Source organism: Onychostoma macrolepis, chromosome 01 (assembly GCF_012432095.1).
Source record: "Onychostoma macrolepis isolate SWU-2019 chromosome 01, ASM1243209v1, whole genome shotgun sequence".
Taxonomy (NCBI): domain Eukaryota; kingdom Metazoa; phylum Chordata; class Actinopteri; order Cypriniformes; family Cyprinidae; genus Onychostoma; species Onychostoma macrolepis.
In genome coordinates, this window is record NC_081155.1 from 7,987,333 (window position 1) to 8,008,878 (window position 21,546).

Genomic DNA, 21,546 nt, shown 5'->3' on the forward strand with positions numbered 1-21,546 from the left:
TTGCGGCATAACACCGGTATCACCGCCAACACCGTCTATCGCAGCAAGCGGCAAGCCTACCCAGGTGAAAAAACCGTAGGATTAAATGTATTAAAAATATTCTTGAAATTCAAATAGTGCGTTTTTAATGCATTTGTATTATTGCCGTGCTTATTTTAAGTGCATTAAAAATATACTTAATTGTATTTTAATATAATTCTAAAAAGTATATTTTAAGTACTTTGGTAATAAATATATGCTTAATTATACTTTTAAGAAATATGCTAAACTCAAGTACACTGTAAATGTATTTCTAAAAAGTATACTAGAAGTACTTTGGTAATATATATATGCTTAATTATACTTTTAAGAAATATGCTAAACACAAGTACACTGTAAATGTATTTCTAAACAGTATACTAGAAGTACTTTGGTAATAAATATATGCTTAATTACACTTTTAAGAAATATGCTAAACAAAAGTATAATTTAAATGTATTTATAAAAATTATACTAGAATTACTTTGGTAGTAAATATATGCTTAATTACACTTTTAAAAAATATGCTAAAACACAAACATACTTTTAGTGACGTTTTAGTGCATTTACAGAACACATACTTATTTTACTCTCATTTAAAGTATATTATATGTGTACTTTGTGTTGAGTATATGTAACTTATAACCATGTGTAGGCCTACTGCAATTAATGTTAAATATTTATGTAATGAACATGCTTCAGCCTTTAAAAGATTTTTTGGTAAACATTTGTAACATTTTAATATATTTTATAAATCACAGTAATACATTATATGAATGCAAGTGCATTCTCACAATGCTATAAACATTTCAAAACATAGTACTTGAAGTTCAAGTATTGTTTATAGCAGTATTGACGTACATACTTTAAGTGAATTAAATACTCACTCATGGCATTTAATTTAACATTATGTATTTCAATATTCTGTAGTGCATTAATGACTCAGTTTGAACAATCCACTTAAAACTGAACTTTCCTCAGTACCATTACTTGCACACATCAGCATAAAAGATCAGGTACATATACATCAAAAGCCAAAAACAAAAAACTCCATACATGAATGGCTAAAAGAAAAGAAAAAAAAATTGTTTATAAAGCATGTTACATATGCAATTCACTAATTCAGGTCTTTCATTAATGCAACTACAATAATTTCAGTCCCTTTCAATATTATTTGGCAGAGCTATGACATACATTTTGTCTTTCACTTCAACCATCACACATTTTCGTTTCAAAAACTGTGTATGCACTGCATAAATGGTGTTTGACTCTTTCACCTCATGAATAAACTTGGAAAAAATTTTAAGGTCAGAATCCCTACAAAGCTGTCTTCCAGACCTGCAAAGCTCCTTAACCAAAACACAACTCATTTGAGCATTACAACCTTCAGGGTTAAATGCCACAATGCTCAGAATCTTGCATAATGTGCCATCAGCTAATTCTGCAACAGAGTTGTTTCTTTTTTGAAGCCTTGTGTTAGTTTCTGTGTGATAAAGTACACTGTCGTGAAGAAAACGATCATAATACAGGCCTTGCTGTGCCCTGACACCAAAAAGATCCTCAATAGCAAGCATGTGGCGTACTGGAATGGCCACTGGATGAGGATTACCAAAAACCCTAACATTCTCTGACAGTTGTGCTGATTTAGCTGTCTCTTGCTTGCTGTTCTGCAGATCACAGAACAGTTTTTTGACTGTGTCTTTGGCATCGTTCATGTACTTGTCAGCCTTGATTGTGAGGTCTCTCCATTTGAGGAATCTCTTGACTATCTGTTGTTGGACATGTGTGGTTCCATTAAAGAACCTCAAGAGTGTGCCATTAAAGGACTCAAAAGAAAAAGTGGATGTAGCCCACAGAGGTCCCCAGTTTCTCACACTTGCAGAAATGTGTGTCATCAAGTGCACGTTAAATGTCATCTTGTCCTTGCCGTACAACTTCTCAAATTCCATTACAAATTTCTTCAGTGCTTTCTCTGCAACATCAATATCAACCATTTGTATCTTTTCCTGAAGCAGAGAATAAATACCAAAAACAAGAAGGAAAGATGGTTCCAGTATTTCTTGGAAAGTACACCAGAAAGCACTGGTAGAGCATAGAACAGAAGAAAAGATCTCCATTCAGAGGCCTTCCAATATTTCCGTTCTTTTACAGAACGTGGAACTCTAGTTAACTCTACTGGAGGCTGGATTGCTAGTAACTGCTTATCAATGACGTCGGATTTTGTGCCAATGTACCATGGTTTGTCATGGTTAGTGGAATCCAGCCATAATGTCATTAGCTGCCGTGTTACTCCTAAGCAAACACTATGCTGATATTCAGGCACAAACCCGTTTACCATCTGAAAGTTTGCTAGCTTCATTAAAGGAGAGGGACCTTTCACTCCCATTACTGGCTACTGAGGAGTTGCAGCCATAGCATGTTGAAAATGCTCAGATTCACATCTGAGAGAAGGTTCAGGATTTATGTAAGCGTATGAACCTCCAGCTTTATGATAGCAAAAGTCACAGCCATATGTGCCATTAAACTGTTTTGTGTTTCGAATTTGGGGACGAGCCACTGAATCGGAGCTACAGACCAGGGCATGTACCTTAGATAAATGTTGCTGGTTCTGTGTATCTGTCCATTGTATTCCATTTTGCTCCAGTTCTTGAAGCTCATCAACAAATGGAGTTAACAGAGTTGTCATGTTGGGTTTCTTATCTCCAAACCAAATACATGGTATGCAGATATTATTGTTTCGTTCTTTTGGATCCAGCTCAATGATCTGGCACTGAATGGGCCACAGCTGACAATTTGAGCTCTTGAAAACTGGGATACCATCACAGTTCCATAGTAAGCACACATCTTCTTCACTAATTTTACCACTCCTGATTAGTTTTTCATACTCCATTCCTGAATGTATGTCACTAATAATGCCATTAGTTGACCTTTTTCTGTCTAAAGTATTCTTGGGATTTTCCAGAATGTCCTTAATTTGGCTTGATAAATTCAAAACCAGAAAATATGCCCCATTTTTCAAATTTGTGTCTGCATCAAACATCATGTGACATATAGAACACTGTGTCTGACCATTAACCTTACCTATATAGTTTGTGCATCCAAAACAGTAAAAATGTGATTCATATTGTCCATACTGCCCATAAGCTTTATGAAATAGGTAAGAAGTAGCTGGCACTGATCCTGGGAAATGTTCATTAAACAATTTGAGGAGGTCTTCAAGAGCTGTCCCTGTGAGGTTGTGTCTCAAAATGAAAGACATCAAAAGCAGCAGACTCTGTCCTCTGGAGATTGGTGCTCCTGGGTAAAGGAGCTCATCCTCCTCTGATCCCTACAAGAAGAAGAAGAAAAAAACATTAATAAACAAACGAACAGATTAACAATTAGAGGGTAATTGTTAATCTTGCAGAAAGCATATGCCTGGGTCAGTTACCTATCTCAGTTTTAAAGAAAATGATCTTAATCAACAACAAAAAGTTATTAGTTTATACTTTGCAACACTTCTCTACCAAGTTTCATTAAATTATACCTTGTGTTTTAATAATAATAATAATAATTCTTTACATTTATATAGCGCTTTTCTAGGCACTCAAAGCGCTTTACATTGTGAGGGGGGGATCTCCTCATCCACCACCAGTGTGCAGCATCCACCTGGATGATTTTATTGTGAATCTTGCTGAGAGACAAACAAACTGCTCTGAAACCATTGCCCCAATGGTCCTTGGTGGCGAAGATTAGAGCCACAATGTAATATGCAACAATGCTATTTATCTTATAAATTATTATCCAAAAGTGTGGGACTAACAGTTTTTGCATCTTGTCCTCCCTATGAAACATCATAATAAATAGGTTCCTTTTTTATGCAGGATTTTAATTTCAAATTAATTTAATATAAGGCTGCAAATCATAAAGCCACACCATGAATACTATATGACAATACCTGTGATGGATTTGAGTTTGGTCCTTTTTTCAGGTGAGGTATCTCAGGAAACAAATCATTGGTATGGTCATGGTGTCCCCCACAAACAATATCTTGCCTGTCCTGAATTGTCTGTTGAATATAGATTTGAATGTCCGAGTGGAAAATTGGAGTTCTTCAAACAACAACTTTTAATGAATTTAGAGAAGTGTTAAATCTTTTCAAATTAACTTTTTTAAATGACATGTAATAGTTTTGTAATTACTTCACCCTTAGCTATTACAATTATGTCTGTATTCTGAGGCAGTCTTCCTAAATCATAGGGGCATCTACAACGGTCTAAATATCTGTGACATACTATTTGTAAAGTGAACTTCCAATAAATATACAGATAAATAAATAAATACAAAAATAACCCAGGTAACCCTTTCACAATTCCAAAACTTAATTTGTAACAGGAAACATAACATTTGACAGAATCCATCTAACCACATGTGAAATGTTGATGTTGATAATAACAAATAGTGTATCTACCTGAGAATGTATGTTTGGTTCTTGATGAGGACTCACGAGAGACTGGCATGAGTTGGTCTGGGGAGGCTGCCCTCTTCCATCATTATTGGTCACATCATTAACACTCTATACAACATACATATTACTAAATGTTAAGTCCAAATCATTGACGACAGTTTTTCATCTTAAAAGTACACTTCTGAAAAAAATAAATAAATAAATAGATAAATAATAATAATAAAAATATATATATATTAGTGATGTCTAATGATTAATCGCGATTAATCACATCCAAAATAAAAGTTTTTGTTTACATAGTATATGTGTATGTACTGTGTATATTTGTTATGTATATATACTGTAAATACACATCCATGCATGTATATATTTAATAAATAGATGTTACGTTTATATATTAAATGTATTTGTATATAATATAAATTATATTAATATACATGCATGTAAATACATGTAAATATGATCAAAATACATACTGTATGTGTGTGTATTTATATATACATAATAAATATACACAATATATTTGGATGTGATTAATCGCTATTAATCGTTTGACAGCACACACACACATACATATATATATACACTGTAAAAAAATGACTGTGATTTTAACGGTAAAAACTGTGAAAAAGCTACGGTAAAAACCTGTTAAATGGTTAACGGTAAGTTCCCCTAATATATACGGTGAAAAACTGTAATAGACATTTCAGATACCGCTTTTGGAAGTGAAAAAGAATGTAAAATTTACAGAGAAAAACCGTAAATTGACGTTCCCAGAATTCCCTGCATTGCATTTCAAATTCTGTTTGAATTTGATGTTTTTTCTTTGAAATAACTAGGTTTCTTCTTAGTTTGTTCTTATCAGTTATGTTTATTAGGGTTGTATGTTACATCTAATGTTGTTAAATTAATGTTTATTGCATATTTCAGTTTAATGAGTCTCACCATGATAGTGTTTATTGCTTGTGTGAATGACACTGTGCACCTTCTCTATATGTTATTATTTAAAAGCTGCTTGTGATGGGCTTTGGTTCATCATGTGACTCTCATCACTACCTGCATTTGGTGGTTATCAGTGTATTTCAAAGGTACAAAACAGATTTCAGTACTTCAATAGGTTGGTATATTACATTATATCAGTTAATTGAAATGACGGTATTTAACTGTAAATTTAAGTTAAAACCGTAAAACCTAAAACGTTGCTACCGTATATTTTACGGTAGAATTCTGGCAAACACAGCTGCCGGTTTTTTACCGTAAATTTTACGGCATTTTTTTTTACAGTGTGTGTATATATATATATATATATATATATATTAATCTGTGGTGTAAGGAAAAAAACTGAACAAATAAACTTAAGTTCACACAATATTTTTACCTACCCACTCAACTATTTCCTGCACTTGGTCTTCCATTTTGTATCTCTTTGCTGGTCTTGCGCACTGAGAATAATGGACACTGTCATTTTCTGTGGTGCCCTCATTGTCATTGTAATTAACCGGGAGCTAAAAGATAACAAGTTGTTGTTAGTATGTGTGTTATCTCTTTAGAAGATTAAGTAAAGTAAACTTGCAGCTTAATGATCATTATAATTTTTTTTTGCTTGTACTTGCTTGGAGTCGGCAAAGAAATACTCAGTGTTACAATGATTAATAAACAATTTAAAAAACTATTCATTTGAAATGGCACTTAGACGCTTTTGCATCTGAGCGCTTCATATATATAAATTAATGTAATAGTAAATAATATACTGAATAACACTTTTACCAGTGTTTTCCTTCTCCTGTATTCAGTTGTTCTTGGGAATTCGGAATCATTGAAGGACACATAGTTTTTGTAAACATTTCCGGCTGAATTCTGCAAATAAATAGATTGACAAAGATTTTTCACATCCTGGGTGCCACAGACAGTAAAAATGCAGCATATTACAATTCTTATGTAGCATAAATAGCATGCACAATAAAGAAGAAATAATATATAGGATTTGTTGCAGATTTGCTGCAGGTCTTCAAACTGTTGAGAAAAAAAATACATTTAGCTTAAAACAGCAATTACACATAAAATTCACCATTACCTCTTTATTTTTTGTACCCAACTTCTTAAAGCGGCGATGATGTGAAGTTTTTGGAATCTCATTATCTTGTAAGTGCAGGTAAGATTTGTATTTCTTCATTACTTCGTCACTTCAGTGCCAAATTTCAGCCGAAGGTCAGGTGACAGAAATAATAGTAATAATTATATCATCAGTACTTGAAAATTCTTCTTCTTCTTTTCTTTTCTTTTTTTTTTTTTGTGTAGCAGTGCATTTTGTTTGACCAATCAGAAACAAGCTTTTCAAATTGACTTTGCAGGTAATTGTCCAATCACAGACTGTCAAAGTACAGGTTGAGCGGGCAACGGATACGATATTTCAACAGAAATCATGTCGTTTCCTAACTATGCTTTGTTTTATTTCCCTGACTCGGACATAGTGAAGGTGGACAGCACCAATATAATTTTAAGAGAACACAGACGAGAAGAGTACCTGGTAAGCTCCCGCGAACAACTTAGAAGTGAAGAGGGTTACGTAGAGGTGTGCCTGACAAGTCGCAGCCGACATGGACAGACCAAGATACTGCCAGCAAAAATGCTACTTCTTACTGGTAAGTTTATTATTATTAGCGATTAGTATAACTAGCTTTAAGATCACTTTGGGTGTATGAACTATTTTTCCACGTAGATAGTGTGCATTTCTCAGTTAGTACGTCGACTACCGACGTTAACAGCAATACTTATTTGCTACCTACTATGGAATGCCAAACATGCCATAATTAGAAATAAATAAATGAATAAATAAATGTACAAAGAAATGTAAAAAAGCAAAAATAAATATATAAATAAATGTACAAAGAAAAGTAAAAAAGCAAAAATAAATGATTATTTATAATTTTATTTCCTTATTTATGTATTTTTTCATTTTTTTCCACATTTATTTATTCATTTATTTATTTATTTATACATTTATTTATTTCCACTTTTATTTATTTTCACATTTATGTATTTATTTACGTATTTATTACGTATTTAGTTAGCTCAAAAAACTGAGGGCACACGACAGGCTCTGTTTGGATGAGCATGATGCTTGTATGTTCAGTGCATGTCGTGTGTGTTTCACTAGCTCCGTTCCCGTGGACACCTCTTATTTGACCTAATTCTGGATATTTCCAGCCTAAGACCTGTGATTAATCCGTATCTAAAGCCGTGTCTACACCAAGAGAACCCATTATAATCAGTTGATGCGGTGACTGTCCACACGGGAAGAGGCACGAGGCGACCAATCTTCTACAGTAACCTCCTTCTATTCCGAATATTGGAAACATGCCTTGTATGCTTTAAAAGTGAAACCTAAAAAAACAGCGCCCATAAGAGAGCGATTGCACGCATTCGCGAGCTTCAGCAAATGCACGCGATCACAGATAGCAGGCTTCCCAGCCGAAACAACCCCCCACGTGAAACTGAAATAATAACGCTGATATAAGATTTTGGTCATATCGCCCATCTAAGTCATTCATCTCACACTATCAACAGGCTACACTTCTTGTACTTCGTTTGGGCACCACAAGGTGTCACTGTGGCCTCAAGCTTACCCCTCGACTACTCTGGCTCGATTGCTTTTCCTGACGTAAAACACGCCCTCCTCATTACCCTACGGACAAAGAAATGTATAAATAAATAAATGTGAAAATAAATAAATGTATAAATAAATAAATGTGGAAATATATAAATGTGAAAATAAAGAAATAAATAAATGTGAAAATGAATAAATGTGGAAATATATAAATGTGAAAATAAAGAAATAAAGAAATAAATACGTAAATAAATACATAAATGTGAAAATAAATAAAAGTGGAAATAAATAAATGTATAAATAAATAAATAAATGAATAAATAAATGTGGAAAAAAATGAAAAAATACATAAATAAGGAAATAAAATTATAAATAATCATTTATTTTTGCTTTTTTACTTTTCTTTGTACATTTATTTATATATTTATTTATTTATTTTTGCTTTTTTACATTTCTTTGTACATTTATTTATTCATTTATTTATTTCTAATTATGGCAGGTTTGGCATTCCATAACCTACAAGCACTTATGATGCTTATTCTAGAAAGTGACTTATTCTGTTTGATGAAATAGCTATAAAAGAATTGTCACTGTCTTTACTCATAAAAAGAGTTAACTTACCATAGGGAGAGATAATCGTTCACTATAAGCCTGTTACCAACAAATTAAATAATGTACACTGTGAAATTAAAACTGCAATAAATAGTCCTTCATCTGACACGCATGCCTGGCATGACATTTACTTCAGGTCTGTGTTTGTTTATTGGTCTGGCTAGTGGCTAATAATATGGCGCAGACTATTAACGCAGTTAAAGGTGATGAGTAGACTGAAGTTGGGCTGAGGTTGTTGTGCTGTGGGATGCAACTTGACCTCTGGAACAAATACCTAGAGGGACTCTTGTTATCGATTCTTTGTGGAAGTCTAACGAAAGTTAAGTTTGGGCCTGGCAGTACCGTTTGTTTATGTTGTTGCCATTGATACCATATATATATATATATATGTAAATAATTTGTGTGTGTGTGATTACAGACGTTTACAAAGACTTAATTGTAAAGAGAGATGCTTTTAAGAGAGAAGACATCTGGAAGGCCAATGCACAGCAAGGGAAAAACATCTAAAGTCAGAAGGTTTTTATTTTCTTAACCTTTTTCTTTTTCTTTTTTTTTTTGCGAAATGTTAATTGTCATGTGTTGCTTTTAGAGTGCAAGTACATCTCAAAGTGCAGCTGATGTTGCGATGGGAGACAAACTCAAAAGAGACCTCCAGAACTTGCAAAGGAAAAAAGCAGCACCTGTAACCTCTACTCCGATGTCAGACGATTCAGATAACACTGACATTGACCTGTTTGAAAATACAGAGCAGAGACCATCAAGGAAAAGGGTAAGCAGTGTTTTAATTTCATATAAAATAATTTTAACAGGCTTTTTTTGTTTGTTTGTTTTTTTCAAATCTGACTAATGGAACAAGGTTAGCCGCCACTTGCTCTCAGAGGAAGATTTCTCTTTCAGGTGTCCAATTGGTTCCTTCAGTAAGACTGAAAAGAAATGTTTAAATATGTAAAAATATATTTTTAGTTAGTTGCCCTTATATTTGCTATTTGCATGGTCTTTTGTGAGACTTCTAATTCTAATCTCTGTAAGAGGTGAATAGTGCAGATTTAGCATGAACCACAGCATCACAATAGACACAATAATTAGAAATCGTGAATTTGAAATTAAACCAAAATTATCAACATGACATTTGCTGTGATCTTCACTGGTTAAACATACAACATCACTAACTTATTGTAAGTGGTTGTTGAGCCTCTTCTAAACTTGTGTCAAATGTAACACACAGGCTGCACTGGACAGTGACAACGAACAAGAAGATAATGCAAGTAAGGAATTTGAGAACAGTCTTTTTCAGAGGACATCTCCCCAGAACACTCCTGTCATGCTTGATGATGATGTTGTCAAAGCTTTGAAAGGTAAAATCTTAGGAATTAAAATGTAAATATGAAACCTTTATTTAAGGATTCAATCCCTGAGTCAACAATTATTGATCAGCTTCTCTCTTTTAGGTTACAAAATTATATGTACATGTGTGTATAGGGCCATTTAGCCTAGTTTTTATAGTCAGTCTGTCCAATTTAGTTACGTTATATTAAGTTTAACTAAAGGGGACATATTATGCAAAAAGGTGTTTGAACACAATTGTGTGTCCACAGTGTGTGTAATAAACAAGCCTGTAATGGTTAAAATCCGCCCATATATAATCCCCCTGAATTCTTAAATGTATTTATGGTATTCTCATATATATTTATAATCCCCCTAAATCATAAACAATCTCTTTGAACTTGCCATTCCAGATTTCTCCCTATGTTGATGTCTGAAAATTTTGCATCATTAACAGTTTGTAATGATCCATTTTGAGAGTTATATAAGCTGTGTGAGCTTCTCCTGTATTGTTTGTGAATCACGAACACACAAAATCAGCACATTTTTTTTCTCCCACCCAAACAGAGGCAGTTAAAACATCATATGACGAATGATCCGTGGGGTATTTTGATCCGAAACTTCACAGACATATTTTGGAGACACCTGAGATTTATATTACAAAAAGGGGCATAATAGGTTACCTTTAATGTTATAAAAGCAATTGTTGTCTACAGAAGAGGATTAGGGCCAAGCAATACAGAAGAATCTGCAGGTCTAGAGAGTAAAACTTGTTAATGTAGCTCATGATACAATCTACCCAAGTTTGAATCCTCCTTTTGACAAACTAACTGGCTATTTTAGGGTCGATGTTGGTTATGTACACTTCCATCCATAAGAAACGACTGTGACCATCTATACAACCATTAATGACAATGTTGTATGATTGTAGTTTAGGGCAACGGATATATGTGAAAATAGCAATATGCTGTTTACACTAAGTATTTATTAAAATTATTAAATGGATGTTGCCTTTTTGGGACAACAAAGTCTTCCCTAAACCTACCCAATTGATTCATTATTATTAAACACTTGTTAAGCAATTTATTTCCATTCATTTTTCTTCATTTTTATTGAATAAATATTTCCGATTTTAAAATTGTGATGAGAAGAGCAACTTTGGCAAAAGGTGGATTCAAAATCTGGTTGATCACTTCATAAGCTACATCCACAAACCTCACTCTCTACGGTCAACTCAACTGCAGATGCTGATTAACTCTCCAACGAGATGAAATTAACTTGACATGAGTGTATTTTTTTATATGCATTTTATTTAAACTTTTTTTCTTAAAACCCAATTACTTTTTTCTCTAAATTTAATTATTTTATTCTCAACAGGTTATTTCAACTGTTTTTCTCAAAAAAAAAAAAAAAAGTTTAATCTTGCATTAAAATGACTTCAATCTCGAGATGGTTTTATTATTTATTTATTTCTAATTATGGCAGGTTTGGCATTCCATAACCTACAAGCACTTATGATGCTTATTCTAGAAAGTGACTTATTCTGTTTGATGAAATAGCTATAAAAGAATTGTCACTGTCTTTACTCATAAAAGAGTTAACTTACCATAGGGAGAGATAATCGTTCACTATAAGCCTGTTACCAACAAATTAAATAATGTACACTGTGAAATTAAAACTGCAATAAATAGTCCTTCATCTGACACGCATGCCTGGCATGACATTTACTTCAGGTCTGTGTTTGTTTATTGGTCTGGCTAGTGGCTAATAATATGGCGCAGACTATTAACGCAGTTAAAGGTGATGAGTAGACTGAAGTTGGGCTGAGGTTGTTGTGCTGTGGGATGCAACTTGACCTCTGGAACAAATACCTAGAGGGACTCTTGTTATCGATTCTTTGTGGAAGTCTAACGAAAGTTAAGTTTGGGCCTGGCAGTACCGTTTGTTTATGTTGTTGCCATTGATACCATATATATATATATATATGTAAATAATTTGTGTGTGTGTGATTACAGACGTTTACAAAGACTTAATTGTAAAGAGAGATGCTTTTAAGAGAGAAGACATCTGGAAGGCCAATGCACAGCAAGGGGAAAAAACATCTAAAGCCGTAAAGGTTTTTTATTTTCTTAACCTTTTTTCTTTTTTCTTTTTTTTTTTTGCGAAATGTTAATTGTCATGTGTTGCTTTTAGAGTGCAAGTACATCTCAAAGTGCAGCTGATGTTGCGATGGGAGACAAACTCAAAAGAGACCTCCAGAACTTGCAAAGGAAAAAAGCAGCACCTGTAACCTCTACTCCGATGTCAGACGATTCAGATAACACTGACATTGACCTGTTTGAAAATACAGAGCAGAGACCATCAAGGAAAAGGGTAAGCAGTGTTTTAATTTCATATAAAATAATTTTAACAGGCTTTTTTTGTTTGTTTGTTTTTTTCAAATCTGACTAATGGAACAAGGTTAGCCGCCACTTGCTCTCAGAGGAAGATTTCTCTTTCAGGTGTCCAATTGGTTCCTTCAGTAAGACTGAAAAGAAATGTTTAAATATGTAAAAATATATTTTTAGTTAGTTGCCCTTATATTTGCTATTTGCATGGTCTTTTGTGAGACTTCTAATTCTAATCTCTGTAAGAGGTGAATAGTGCAGATTTAGCATGAACCACAGCATCACAATAGACACAATAATTAGAAATCGTGAATTTGAAATTAAACCAAAATTATCAACATGACATTTGCTGTGATCTTCACTGGTTAAACATACAACATCACTAACTTATTGTAAGTGGTTGTTGAGCCTCTTCTAAACTTGTGTCAAATGTAACACACAGGCTGCACTGGACAGTGACAACGAACAAGAAGATAATGCAAGTAAGGAATTTGAGAACAGTCTTTTCAGAGGACATCTCCCAGAACACTCCTGTCATGCTTGATGATGATGTTGTCAAAGCTTTGAAAGGTAAAATCTTAGGAATTAAAATGTAAATATGAAACCTTTATTTAAGGATTCAATCCCTGAGTCAACAATTATTGATCAGCTTCTCTCTTTTAGGTTACAAAATTATATGTACATGTGTGTATAGGGCCATTTAGCCTAGTTTTTATAGTCAGTCTGTCCAATTTAGTTACGTTATATTAAGTTTAACTAAAGGGGACATATTATGCAAAAAGGTGTTTGAACACAATTGTGTGTCCACAGTGTGTGTAATAAACAAGCCTGTAATGGTTAAAATCCGCCCATATATAATCCCCCTGAATTCTTAAATGTATTTATGGTATTCTCATATATATTTATAATCCCCCTAAATCATAAACAATCTCTTTGAACTTGCCATTCCAGATTTCTCCCTATGTTGATGTCTGAAAATTTTGCATCATTAACAGTTTGTAATGATCCATTTTGAGAGTTATATAAGCTGTGTGAGCTTCTCCTGTATTGTTTGTGAATCACGAACACACAAAATCAGCACATTTTTTTTCTCCCACCCAAACAGAGGCAGTTAAAACATCATATGACGAATGATCCGTGGGGTATTTTGATCCGAAACTTCACAGACATATTTTGGAGACACCTGAGATTTATATTACAAAAAGGGGCATAATAGGTTACCTTTAATGTTATAAAAGCAATTGTTGTCTACAGAAGAGGATTAGGGCCAAGCAATACAGAAGAATCTGCAGGTCTAGAGAGTAAAACTTGTTAATGTAGCTCATGATACAATCTACCCAAGTTTGAATCCTCCTTTTGACAAACTAACTGGCTATTTTAGGGTCGATGTTGGTTATGTACACTTCCATCCATAAGAAACGACTGTGACCATCTATACAACCATTAATGACAATGTTGTATGATTGTAGTTTAGGGCAACGGATATATGTGAAAATAGCAATATGCTGTTTACACTAAGTATTTATTAAAATTATTAAATGGATGTTGCCTTTTTGGGACAACAAAGTCTTCCCTAAACCTACCCAATTGATTCATTATTATTAAACACTTGTTAAGCAATTTATTTCCATTCATTTTTCTTCATTTTTATTGAATAAATATTTCCGATTTTAAAATTGTGATGAGAAGAGCAACTTTGGCAAAAGGTGGATTCAAAATCTGGTTGATCACTTCATAAGCTACATCCACAAACCTCACTCTCTACGGTCAACTCAACTGCAGATGCTGATTAACTCTCCAACGAGATGAAATTAACTTGACATGAGTGTATTTTTTTATATGCATTTTATTTAAACTTTTTTTCTTAAAACCCAATTACTTTTTTCTCTAAATTTAATTATTTTATTCTCAACAGGTTATTTCAACTGTTTTTCTCAAAAAAAAAAAAAAAAAAAAGTTTAATCTTGCATTAAAATGACTTCAATCTCGAGATGGTTTTATTATTTATTTATTTGTATTATTGCTTGATCCTAATCATATTTCATAGTTTTCTGTATGTTAAAGAATATGTGTACAAATTTATAGAATGCTACACACATGCCCATGTTTACAATGAGGACGTCATTGGCCACTTAGGTGCCTAAGGGGATGGGATACAAAAATATTTAGCTGAAGCTAATATGAGGCCTGTTGAGGTTAATATGAGGTTTGTGTTGTATTCATCTTTTATAAATTTAGCAAAACCTTTACAAGCCGTAACCAACTTGCAACTTAGAACCTAGAATGTCCTGTCTTTGCACAAGAAAATAGTTTTGAAGTTACAGCAATGCTTCTTTAGAAAATTCATTTTATTATTTAATCAATAGACCAAGTACAAATGAAGAACCCAAATGGGTGTTTGTACTGTCCTAACTTTGTATAACATACTTGCAACTTCTTTTTGTCTTGTAGAGCTTCCTGGGATAGTATCATCTCTCAAAGATTTCCTAGAGTCCATGAAAAGAGGCTCACACAGCTCAAGCTCAAGTTCCAGTGAGCTGTCTCATGCTGAATCCTCAGAAATGGTTAGAAAAAAAGTTATGATGATATAAATTCATGATTGCAATAATTATTTTCGCTGTCTTTTTTGTGTATGGATAACCATTTAGAAAATCCGTTAGCATATTTGTGACCCTGGACCAGAATATCAGTCTTAAGTGTCAATTTTTCAAAATTGAGATTTATACATCATATAAAAGCTGAATAAATAAGCTTTCCACTGATGTATGGTTTGTTAGGATCGGACAATATTTGGCTGAGATACAACTATTTGAAAATCTGTAGTCCGAGGGTGCAAAAAAAATTTAATATTGAGAAAAACGCCTTTAAAGTTGTCCAATTGAATTCTTAACAATGCATATTACCTAATCAAAAATGAATTTTTGATATCTTTACAGTAGTAAATTTACAAAATATGTTCAGGGAATATGATCATTATACTAATGATTTTTGGCATAAAAGAAAAATCTATAATTTTGACCCATACAATGTATTTTTGGCTATTGCTACAGATATACCCCAGCGACTTAAGACTGGTTTTGTGGTCCAGGATCACATTTGAATTATAAAGTAAACAGTTTATAATACTGCTTGTTTCTTATTTTACCCAGATTTCACTTGCTGATTCGGATGTGAAATTCCCCAAGAGGATGTATGACAGACTGAATAAGTCACGAGTTTCTCTTTTTACACAAGAACTGGCCACTCTAATTTTTGGAAAAGAGAAACTAGCAAGATGTACTCTTACAGGGAAATCGGGGATTCAGCCCTCGAAAGAACAATTGGACCCTCACAAGGTCACTGTTCTCATAGGTATGTGTACTACTTTTTTGTTCTGCTTACAGGTCAAGGGGGACTATAACAAATATTAAAGCCATACATATTTGTTATGCATTATACAGTAATTTTTGGCAGTGTAATTTTTCATTTGCAGTTAAGCGAATTGTCTTTTTTCTCTTTTTGCTGTGAAATATAGTTAGGTCCATCTATATTTGGACACAGGCACAATTTTCATACGTTTGGCTCTGTATGCCACCAGAATAAAAATAAAGTTAAACAATGAAGATGAATTTGAAGTTCAGACTTTCAACTTTAATTCAAGGAGTTGAACAAAAATATCAAGTACAAATTTTAGTAACTGCAACCATTTTTATACACAGTATCCACATTTTCAGGGGTTTATATGTAATTGAACAAATGAATATAATCATAAATAAAATGTTCAATTTTAATATTTTGTTAAAAATGCTTTACTGGCAATGATTGTCTGAAGTCTGGAACCCATTGACATTACCGAAGTCTGGCTTTCCTCCTTTCTGATGCTTTGCCAGGCTTTAACTGCAGCGGTCTTCGGTTGTTCTTTGTTCGTGGGTTGCAGTGTGTTTTGGATCATTGTCCATTTTGTATTATGAAGCACCACCCAATCAGCTTTGCTGCATTTGACTGAATCTGGGAAGAGAGTATATCTCTATATACTTCAGAATTGATCCGGCTGCTTCTGTCTCATCATCTCTAACACCAGTAACCCAGAGCCACTGGATGCCATGCTCATGCCATCACACGGCTCCATGTTTCACAGATGATGCTGTGTGCTTTGGATAATCAGCCGTTCCAAGCCTTCTCCAGACTTTTTCCCTTCCCGTCATTCTGGTATTTAAGTTGATCTTAATTTAATCTGCCCAAAGAATGCTTTTCCAGAACTGGTCTGGCAAAGTCTAATCTGGCCTGTCTATTCTTGAGGCTAATGAATGGTTTGTGCCTCGTGGTGAACCCTCTGTATTTGCTCTGGTGAAGTCTTCTCTTCATTGTAGACTTTGACAGTGACATGTCTACCTCCTGGAGAGTGTCCTTCTCTTGGCTGGATGTCTACCACTGTTGTCCTCCATGAACATCCAGGCCTTTTTATGTTGCTGAGCTCACCAGTGCAGTATCTTTTTCTCAGAATGTACCAAACTGTTGATTTGGCCGCTCCTAATGTTCCTGCAGTCTTTCTGATGGATTTTTGTTATTTGAAGCCTAATGATGGCCTGTTTGACTTGCATGGAGAGCTCCTTTGAACACATGATGTAGGTTCACAGCAACAGCTTTCAAATGCAAATACCACACTAAGAATCAACTCCACACCTTTTACCTGCTTAATTGATGAAGAAATAACGAAGGAATAGTCCACACCTGGTCATGAAACAGCTTTTGATTCAATTGTCCAATTACTTTTGGTCCCTTGAAAAGGGTGGGGGGGGGGAGTGGCTACTCTCAAGAGCTGTAATTCCTAAGCCCTTCCTCCAATTTGGATGTAAATACCCTCAAATTAAACCTGAGAGTGTGCACTTTCAGCCCATATACATTATATAACTACAGCTTGAATATGCTTTGGTAAATACCTGAAAAAAAATTGTGCCTGTGTCCAAATATATATGGACCTAACTGTGCCTCACAATACATTGAATGTCTATGTTATGCCTCGTTTCCACTGAGCAGTATGGTTCAGTACGGTACACAATTATTTCCGTTCCCACTTTCAGAAGTTGTGAATGGTACCAAAATACTGAACTGAACTGGTACCAAAAGGGTGGAGCTAGACTTACTGCAGAACGTTTATTGGTTGACAGAGAATCGTTACTTGTGCGTGCTACAAGGGGAATGACAACACAGTGTGTTTTTTCAACAGTTTTTTCCTTGCAGCTTTCAGCCTCTGCTCAAACAAAGCTGCTGTATGTCCTCCAATGTTGTTTACACTTGCTTTCTTTACGCGACGATGGCAATCGCAAATTTTCAGCGTAGACCACACCTATCAAGTAAGGGTACTGTTGCCAGTGGAAACGCAAGCCGGATCCGGGTTTACTGTCCCAAATCGTACTGTACTGTAACCATACCACTAGGTGGAAACGAGGCATTATAAAATGACTAAATGTCAAAACATATTGTGTTGCAACACTTTTTTTTTCTTGTTTTATTTATTTATTTTTTTAAGATGGGTTTATTTTGCTTTGGTTTTTTCTAAGTTACTTTTTCCCCTTTCACAGACACTGTGATCAAAGAGTTCCCGAATACGACAGTGTATGAAGTGCGGGCCCTCATTCGGAGGAAATGCAACAACGAGTCAACCTCAAAAAACAGTCACTCTCCACTGGAAGGATGAAGATAGTGATGTTCGAATTGTTACAGTTCTTGGTTAACTGTTTGTGGCTATTGCTAGTTTGTTAAAAATGCATTTTATTGACTTCTGTGGTTTCATATTGGGTTCAACTGTTTGATACCATTGCTATTTTGCTAAAAATGCACTTTATTGATTTGTTTTTATTATTATTATTATTTTTTTTTTTTTTGTGTGTGTGTTAAATGTAGCTCTACAGATCACTGATCTTTATGTTATGTGAACATATTTTGGCTAAAGACTATGTAAAAAATGTACAAAATTAAAATAAAGTTTTGTGGTTTTGGAAATGCGTGTGTATTTTATAGTAATGCTTCTTTACAGAAAGACTATTTTGCATTATATTTGTAATATATTAAAAATGTATTATTGTCATGCTAAATGGTTTTGTAAAATATATATTTAATATACTAATAGTGGCTCTTTTAGTGTTCCAAAAATATATAATTAATGAGCTGATGTTATATTTAAAATATACTTGGAATACATTAAAGATTAGCTTTAAATAAATTTATATACTTTTAGTACAACATTAAAGTGTACTATAAATACAATTTCAAAAAATGTAGTTGAACTACACTAAATATACTTAAAGTGGTTCCAATTTAACACAATTTCAATACATTAAATATATTGCAAATAGCTTAAAATTGATTTTAATCATATCTTGAAATACACTTAATATACTTAAAGTTGTTTCAAAATAATACATTTAATACGCACTTAATACAGTGTAATTTTAATATATTAAGTATGTTCAAAAAAGTGCAATTTCAATATATTTCCTTTTCACCTGGGTAATGTCCAGCTGAACTAAATTGATTTTATTTCTATAAAAAGGCCCTGTAACACCGACTACAGGACCAAGCCTGTGTATTGCACACTTATAACTTCGCTACTGGCAAAACTCTCCTCCCCTCCCCTTTTTTTATTTAATGTCTTCTTTTATCTTGTGTTGATTTCATCTAAGGCCGTTGCTGAAGTTTTTCTGCTCGTCTCATCTCTTTTTTTCTGTTCTTCTTTCTCTTTCTTTCAATGGTTCAGTTTGTTAACAGCAGTTGTTCTTCATTAATGCTCAATCATCACTCAATTACTAAACTAATTATCTCATTAACTTTAACACTGCTTCAGTGTTACTTTTTTAACACTCTGAGTGTGGATTATATATACACTGGGAGTGTTGATTTAACACTGGAGGTTTTATTGTGCAGATTCGTTCATCACTGTTCTCCAAATCAGCATCATCATCAGTCTGAACTCAACTCTCACAAAACTGAACGCTGGAATTTCACAGATGAAACAAACCAATTAACAATATGATTTATTTTTTTCAGTAGAAAACCACAGTCAAAATAGACACATTAGCTCTGTAGGAGCTAAGTTTCTCTGTAGGATCATGGCGTATAAAACAATGGCTCAGTTTATGTTTCTTGCAATCATGTGAGAAACTTGTTTTGCCATCTCACCACCATAAAGACATGTCTCAAACGTGTCATCCTTCTGTGTTGTCCAATGACTTGTACTTGGTGTTGGCATATGAATGACTAGATTGCATTTTGCTTTCATTCAGGTCAAGTTCAGGTTTTCTATATTAATTCTGTTAACAAACAATGAACAACACAGTCAAACATGCATAACTGAAGGTTTTCTTTTCTTCTTCTTTTTCTCCCTCTGAACTGTAAGGGAAACTCAACCGCTCAACTTCCTTTGGATAAAAAGAACGGAGTGTCTATTTACACTAAGTGCAAATAGCCCTAGACAACATTAAAAAAAGACGCTAAATCAACATTAGTTTCAGCGGCATAGATGGTAATGCATGCTTTTTGATGCGATCGACCCGAGTTCGAGTTCGTTTACCAAACTTTTTTTTCTCTTTTCAAATCTCATGTGACCCTGGACGACAAAACCAGTCTTAAGTGTAAATTTTTCAAATTTGACATTCATATGGCATCTGAAAGCTGAGTAAATAATCTTTCCATTGATGTATGGTTTGTTATGATAGGACAATATTTGGCTGAGATACAACTTTTTGAAAATCTGGAATCTGAGGGAGGGAAATATTGAGAAAATCGCTTTTAAAGTTGTCCAAATTAATTCTTAGCAATGCATATTACTAATCAAAAACGACGTTTTGATATATTTACAGTAGTAAACTTACAAAATATCTTCATGGAATATGATCTTTATTTAATATACTAATGATTTTTGGCATAAAAGAAAAATCTATAATTTTGACCCATACAGTGTATTTTTGGCTATTGCTACAAATATACCCCAGCAACCTAAGACTGGGTCACATATTGCATCAGAAAGGCATTTATTTTAAGTAAAAATGAAGGAAATAATCAAAAAGTTGAAAATAAGAGTATTGGGTAGAGTTATGGTAGTTGTAGGGAGGGCTTTATTGTCCCAATAAGGTGGCATCCATTTAATAATTTGAATTAAAACTATAATTTACACTCAATACGTTATTATTGCGTACTGTTTTATAATGTACTACAATACTGAGGTGCAGATAATTGCCACTATTTGCAATAAGTAGTATAAATAGCAGAAAATCTTGCTATTTTAACATAGTGTAAATAGAATCGAGCTATTTGCACTTAGTGTAAATCGTATCTATCGCTAAAAAAAAAATATGCTATTCGCACTTAGCATCTATCACTATTTACACTTAGTGCAAATAGCCGCTGCCTAAAAATAAACACACTGAACAGGTCAGTATTTATTTGCTTGTTTGTTTGTTTATAACTTTGTAATATTTGTTTTATTGTTTGTCAAGATTATCATTTAAACGTTGGTTCTCACTGACCCAAATGTTGTTCTCAGTTCAATGCAAAATGTTTCTTTGTCTTAATGATTTTTTCTTTCTTTCATATATCACGACAGGTTTTATAAGAGCACTGATCTCTGTGATGCTGTCTAAGTATAAACTTTATTTATGTAGACCCACAATTTTCGCTAATAATACGCTTCCAGCAACACTTTGTTCCATCATACTGATCTACTGACCAGTGTCTAAGAGCCTATTTACACTTCATGACATTTGTACGTTGATTCTGTTTGGGACGAGCAAACCTGCATGTTTAACACATATTAGGTTGCATGTTTAAGTTACAGTAACATTTTGTTCTGGTCATCTCTCTCTCATCTTGCTGCATTAGTGTACAGACAACAGTCAATTCATTCAGTGACAGCTGCTGTCACTGAATGAACCGACTGGATTCTTTGGTCTGTTTTGTTTATCACAAGAAACCTGTTATTTACTTTACATTTTTATGGCCTTTGAAACTTGAATCAGGTTATATAGGTTTGATATTAAGGTTTTGTCATGATAGACACAGATTTAACAGCTGTGACAAGTAAAATGCCTTTATATTACATGAAACCTCTTCTCATAAAGTTACGATAACATGGTCTTCTTTTCAGTGAAATGCCATTGGTTATATAGACTATAACA

At 33.7% G+C, this 21,546-nt stretch overlaps 2 protein-coding genes across 5 annotated transcripts; one reads left to right on the forward strand and one right to left on the reverse strand.

Annotated features, from left to right (window-relative positions):
* Positions 1-2,410: 2,410 nt before the first annotated feature.
* LOC131536150 (uncharacterized) lies at positions 2,411-6,676 on the reverse strand. 4 transcript variants are annotated; one of them, XM_058768883.1, is made up of 6 exons: positions 6,540-6,676; positions 6,233-6,322; positions 5,848-5,970; positions 4,469-4,573; positions 3,956-4,066; positions 2,411-3,346 (listed from the first exon to the last, which is right to left on the reverse strand). In XM_058768883.1, exons 1-6 carry the CDS (start codon positions 6,636-6,638, stop codon positions 2,411-2,413), a joined length of 1,464 nt encoding a protein of 487 aa, XP_058624866.1. In that variant the 5' UTR covers positions 6,639-6,676. The 4 variants fall into 4 exon arrangements, with proteins under 4 accessions (XP_058624866.1, XP_058624858.1, XP_058624874.1 ...); XM_058768875.1 differs by lacking the exon at positions 6,540-6,676 and having other exon boundaries at positions 6,233-6,499; XM_058768891.1 differs by lacking the exons at positions 3,956-4,066; positions 6,540-6,676 and having other exon boundaries at positions 6,233-6,499.
* Positions 6,677-9,277: 2,601 nt separating this feature from the next.
* Positions 9,278-18,358, forward strand: LOC131536167 (early boundary activity protein 1-like). Its single transcript, XM_058768915.1, has 5 exons — positions 9,278-9,453; positions 9,910-10,039; positions 14,846-14,958; positions 15,544-15,745; positions 17,956-18,358. The coding sequence occupies exons 1-5, from the start codon at positions 9,310-9,312 to the stop codon at positions 18,069-18,071; spliced, it is 705 nt and encodes a 234-aa protein (XP_058624898.1). The 5' UTR covers positions 9,278-9,309; the 3' UTR covers positions 18,072-18,358.
* The last annotated feature ends 3,188 nt before the right edge of the window (positions 18,359-21,546 follow it).

Bases quoted from the DNA above. Each gene is read 5' to 3' on its own strand.
- LOC131536150 (XM_058768875.1), bottom strand. From the start codon at position 6,499: ATGTATTTTTTTTCTCAACAGTTTGAAGACCTGCAGCAAATCTGCAAC. The intron at 5,971-6,232 runs GTAAAAGTGTTA...GTTATCTTTTAG, and splicing joins ACAGGAGAAGGAAAACACTG to CTCCCGGTTAATTACAATGA. The intron at 4,574-5,847 runs GTAGGTAAAAAT...TATGTTGTATAG, and splicing joins TGCAGGAAATAGTTGAGTGG to AGTGTTAATGATGTGACCAA.
- LOC131536167 (XM_058768915.1), top strand. From the start codon at position 9,310: ATGGGAGACAAACTCAAAAGAGACCTCCAGAACTTGCAAAGGAAAAAA. The intron at 9,454-9,909 runs GTAAGCAGTGTT...TGTAACACACAG, and splicing joins AGAGACCATCAAGGAAAAGG to GCTGCACTGGACAGTGACAA. The intron at 14,959-15,543 runs GTTAGAAAAAAA...TATTTTACCCAG, and splicing joins ATGCTGAATCCTCAGAAATG to ATTTCACTTGCTGATTCGGA.